At 52.1% G+C, this 5,090-nt stretch overlaps 1 protein-coding gene across 1 annotated transcript in view; it reads right to left on the bottom strand.

The window, feature by feature from the left end:
* TIMM50 (translocase of inner mitochondrial membrane 50 homolog (S. cerevisiae)) overlaps positions 1 to 4,044 on the bottom strand; it is a 7,967-nt gene extending 3,923 nt beyond the window's left edge. Inside the window, exons 1-5 of the mRNA XM_015569279.1 lie at positions 3,962 to 4,044; positions 3,323 to 3,354; positions 3,071 to 3,092; positions 417 to 475; positions 206 to 325 (exon numbers count right to left, since the gene is read on the bottom strand). Coding sequence (XP_015424765.1) covers positions 206 to 325 — 120 coding nt within the window. The 5' untranslated portion in view covers positions 417 to 475; positions 3,071 to 3,092; positions 3,323 to 3,354; positions 3,962 to 4,044. The remainder of the gene's footprint in view (positions 1 to 205; positions 326 to 416; positions 476 to 3,070; positions 3,093 to 3,322; positions 3,355 to 3,961) is intronic.
* Positions 4,045 to 5,090: the final 1,046 nt, after the last annotated feature.

Below are 5,090 nucleotides of genomic sequence, written 5' to 3'. Positions count from 1 at the left end.
TATGGCTCTTGAGGGGCTCATGGTGGGGAGCATCACATTGAGGATAGAGGCAATTAGAGAGAGTGACACCTCCTTCCCAAGAGCACACAGTGGAGCTTGGGCTGAATCCAGACTGGCTCCAGTCTATGCTCCTAACCACATCATCAGGATCTGGCCACCCAGGTCTATCCAGTGTCCCCAACCTGCTGCCTTCCCCAGGACACACCGACCACTCAGGGTGCAAGAGGACGCCAGTGAGCTCCAAGACCAGCGTGTAGGGCGGCTGATAGTACGGCTCTCGCAGAGGGTCTGGGAGAAGGCAGGGGCTAGTGGGCTCGATGATCATCTGTGGTACAGGGACAGAATGGGGGCATTCAGACAAGGAGCAGGGGGCTGGGGATTGGAGGGATAGGGACTGGGCCCAGGGTCCTGCTCACCTGTCTATAATCTTTGAAATATTTGTATGTCCGGCGCAACTGCTGTACCAGAATTGGATCTAGAACACCGGGGCACAAAAGGATTCCAAGATAAGCCACTGTTCAATCTCTGGACAAACTATGGCTTTACTTACGTACCAGATACAAACAGGTCTATCCGTTTTTGAACCAGCTCATTTCTAAGTCCAAAGGTAGTAGGCAATGACATAATCAGACAGGAACAAATATATTTATTCACCTGCCCAATTTTAACTTACATACTTCTATCCACACACCACCCCAGGTATAAAACAGAATATTTATACATCTGCCCACTTGAAGCCCACCTATAATATAACTCTGCTGACATGATGCCACTGTAATTACTTCATTTGGAAGCACTAGGCTTCCAGATCTGCCTGCTTTAAGCCAGTATGCTGAGTCTAGTTAAAAAAATGATGGATGGCCGAAACCGGTTTGGCTCAGTGGACAGAGCGTCAGTCAGCCTGCGGACTGAAAGGTCCCAGGTTCGATTCTGGTTAAGGGCATGTACCTGGGTTGCTGGCACATCCCCAGTAGGAGATGTGCAGGAGGCAGCTGATCGATGTTTCTCTCTCGTTGATGTTTCTAACTATCTCTCTCCCTTCCTCTCTGTAAAAAATCAATAAAATATATTTTTAAAAAAATGATGGATGGACAGTCCGGCAGGTGTGGCCCAGTGGTTGACCCACGAATCAGGTCACAGTTTGATTCCCAGTTGGGGCACATGCCCAGGCTGCAGGCTCGATCCCCAGTGCAGGGCATGCAGGAGGCAGCCAATAGATGATTCTCTCTCATTGTTGGTGTTTCTATCCCTCTCTTCCTCTCTGAAATTAATAAAAACTTTTTTTTAATGATGGCATATACACACATTTGTGTACTTTAAACCAGTGGTTCTCAACTAGGAGCAATTTTGTCTCCCCCTCTCCCCAGAAAATTTGGCAATGTATGGAAACATTTCTGATTGTCAGGATACTAGCATCTAGTGCAGCTGTGGGCAAACTACGGCCCGGGGGCCATCCGGCCCGTTTGAAATGAATAAAACTAAAAAAAAAAAAAGATCGTACCCTTTTATGTAATGATGTTTACTTTGAATTTATATTAGTTCACACAAACACTCCATCCATGCTTTTGTTCCGGCCCTCCGGTCCAGTTTAAGAATCCATTGTGGCCCTCGAGTCAAAAAGTTTGCCCACCCCTGATCTAGTGTGTTGAGGCCCAAGAAGCTGCTACACATACGACAATGCACAGGACACTCCCCCACAACAAAGAATTATCTGATCCAAAAATATCAATAGGGCCAAGAATGAAAAATCCTGGTTTAAGTGAATTTACTGAATCCAATTAAAAGTACAAACTTACATAACTGCCTACTTCAACGCAGTATTTTTAGTTTTAAAAACCAAAACATTGGAACCAATTGTAAATACAAATTTTATTTTTTTAATATATTTTTATTGACTTCAGAGAGGAAGAGAGAGATAGAAACATCAATGATCAGAGAGAATCATTGAGCGGCTTCTTCCTGTATGGCCCACCCTGGGGATAGAGCCCACAACCTGGGCATGTGCCCCGACTGGGAATTGAACCTTGACCCCAGGTTCAGAGGCTGACAATCACTGAGCACCACTGGCCAGGAGTAACCAAATATTTTAAATCTGCTTGTTTACCTAACCAGTGAAAATCAGTATACTGATTTGTTTAAACCAGTAGGATTCTGTTTCTACCCAGTTAAGACATTATATTTATCCACCTGCCCAGTTTAAAATGAACAATGTATCAACATGCAAGTGTGCCAACTTCCCCAGCACAAACAGGTAACTTTCTGCACCTACCAACTTTACTTTTCTCCTGGGAAGGGCCAGGTGTGACAAAACTGACAACTGCCCTAGCCAGTTTGGCCAAGTGGATAGAGCGTCCACCTGTGGACTCAAGGGCCCTGGGTTCAATTCCCGGTCAGGGCACATGCCCGGGTTGTGGGCTCGATCCCCAGTAGGGGGCGTGCAGGAGGCAACCAGTCCATCATTCTCTCACACCATTGATGTTTCTATCTCTCCCTCTCCCTTCCTCTCTGAAATCAATAAAAAATATGGCTAAAAAAACAGGAAAAAAAAATAAAACCATGAATATGATATATCCTTTAAAAAAAACAACAAACCTGACAACTACTCTCTACTGTCCAATCTGTCAGAAACTCTCCACCAAAAGCTAACTAAAAGGGGGAGGGAGGAAGGAGGCATTGTTTTGGAAATGAGGAGCTCCATGAGGTAGAGGCTTGGGGCGGGGGTGGAGGTGGGGAGAAGAGGCTGTTATAAAGTGAAGGGACTTAGAGGCTGCATATGCTCAGATATAAGGCACAGAAAGCCATGTGTGTCTGGCAATAGACAGCACCTTCTCCCAACGCACTCCCACCCCAGACTCCCCTCCCCGCATCTGTCCCTGACCATCTGCTCCTGGGCTGAGGGGCCAGAGAAGGGGACTGGGGCTTTGTAGTGCCCTTCCCTCAAAAGCCATCCAGCTACTGACTCCCCTACCCCCAGTAGAAGGAGGAGGGGCACCATATGGGCAGGGCAACATCCCTACAAATGGCAGAATAGGGAGGATCAGGGGACCACGGATTTTGATTGTTTACTCACCATTGTCGAATTCATCGGGAATCTATGAGGTAGAGAGAAAAACAGAGGGTTTGAGATAGCAGAGGCAAAACCCCATCACACCCAGAAAAGTAATCTCCAGGGCCCTGGAAGGAGTAGGCAAAAGTGCCTGGGGAAGGAGAGACTCATCCCAGACCAGAAATGAGCCTAAAACGACCAAGGGGGGCGGTTGGGGGGGGGGGCATCCACAGGATGAGACCCCTGGCAAGGTCTCTGGGTGTCTTTCCCCCTTACCTTGGCACCAGTTTCATCCACAGAGTTGTTTCCTGCAAAGAAGACAGAGATGAACCAGAGGAATTGGGACCCCCAACTCTTGGGTCTTGAGGGAGAAAAAAAGCAGGGGGCCTGGATTCTTGGGTGTACGGGAAGAGGGCTTGAAACATGGTCTCCTAAGACTGAGAGAGGAGGGGGCTGATAGCCAGGATGCCCGGGTCTCTGAGAAACGAGGGAATGGGGCCACATCTCCTGGGCCTGAGTGATAAAGGGACAAGTGGAGGGCTGGAGTTTTGGGTGCAGAGGAGGCAATTTAGGAGGCTGATGCAGGCCTATCCTTCCCCATTTCCCCCTCTTCCGACTTCTTCCCTGTAGACTAGTACAAAAACCAACCAGAAACAGTGGAACCTTGAGCACAGGGGATAGAAGAGAGAAGAAAGATTTCCCACTTTCCAAGGTAGGTGGAACCAGTGGTGGGCGGTCCACCGGTTGGCCACTGCTGTTCTGGCTGACTGTCCTAGTGTAGGAGGAGCCATGGGATGATGATGGGTGAAGCCCTGAGGGTAAAGAGGGGAAGCTTCTGCAGGAGAATAAAGAGCCAACAGAACAAAACTGCAGGACAGGAATATGTCCCTCACCGAAGATATAGACGACACTCACGGTTCCACCAGCCCCAAGCAGCCCAGCAAGCCAGAGTGCGACTTTTTTGGCATAGCTGGGACCCTCCGCGCCCTGCTGCTGCTGGGACCCCTGCGCCTGGGCCTTAGTGCTCGGGCGGCTCCCAATCCCCTTGGCCTACAATGAGAAAGGGGTGGTTAGCCAAATGAGAGAGAGAGATGTCAGGATGGTTCGGGCACCCTGGTCAGGTGAGAATCAAGGCCCGGAGCCAGGAGGCAGACACCCACAGAGCCTCTGGGGCTGTGTCCCTGGAGGGGCAGCCAGAAGTCTGACTGGGCTCTCGGAGGGGTCAGGAAATGCTGACCGAGATTCGAGCTGACAGGCCTGGTGCCCAGACACTGCAGGCAAAGGCCGGGAGAACCTGGAGCCCAGAAAAGCAGGGCAGGGGAGTGAGGTCAGGAGCCTGGCTGGACACTGGGAGGCCGGGAGCAAAGCAGTGGAGGGCACAGGGGATCGAACGGGCAGTTAAGGCATCCTGACGTCTGGAGCTCAGGCTCTGGCGGGGAGAGGTTGCGGCCGGACGGGGAGCTGGGGGTGGGGGCGCTGTCGCTTGTCGGGGATCGGGGAACAGGGCACGGAAGTGATGGGCCTGAAGGTCAGAGAGGCTGCTTCTCAGTCACACGGACGCAGGTCGAATCAAAAGCCCGAGCGTCTACTTCACCGCCATCACCACCGGGGGAAACACCGCCAGGCCAGGCAGCGAGTCCAGCGCCCCGGGTCCCCTCCCCTTAAGTTATTCCCTGAGCGGCCACTGAGTTGAGGAACAGGTGACCCTCCTCCCCGGCACCCACGTGGTGTCCAAAGGAAGTGGAGTCCAGAGAATGTCCTGGAGGCCCGAGCCCACCCCACCCCTGGGGAGCAAGTGTTGGTCACGCCGGGAGGCTGGGAAAAGCCGAAACGCGGGCGGCGTTCCATTCAGTACCCTGAGGTGCCGCGTCCCAGAACCCTGCAGCGGCGGTGCGCCCGGAACTCCAGGAAGGGCCTTCGCACCCGGAGCCCACCACCGTCCCGCTCACCTGGTCCGAGGCCCGGGGGGGCGGCGTCACCAGCCTCGCGCACAAGCCCCGCGCGCTGACCGAGAGCCCGCTCCGCCACCGCAGGGCGAGCGCCG

The sequence above is a fragment of the Myotis davidii genome, unplaced genomic scaffold (assembly GCF_000327345.1).
Source record: "Myotis davidii unplaced genomic scaffold, ASM32734v1 scaffold825, whole genome shotgun sequence".
NCBI classification, from domain to species: domain Eukaryota; kingdom Metazoa; phylum Chordata; class Mammalia; order Chiroptera; family Vespertilionidae; genus Myotis; species Myotis davidii.
The sequence above is the reverse complement of the archived record's forward strand: the minus strand, read 5'-3'. Positions and strand labels throughout refer to the sequence as shown.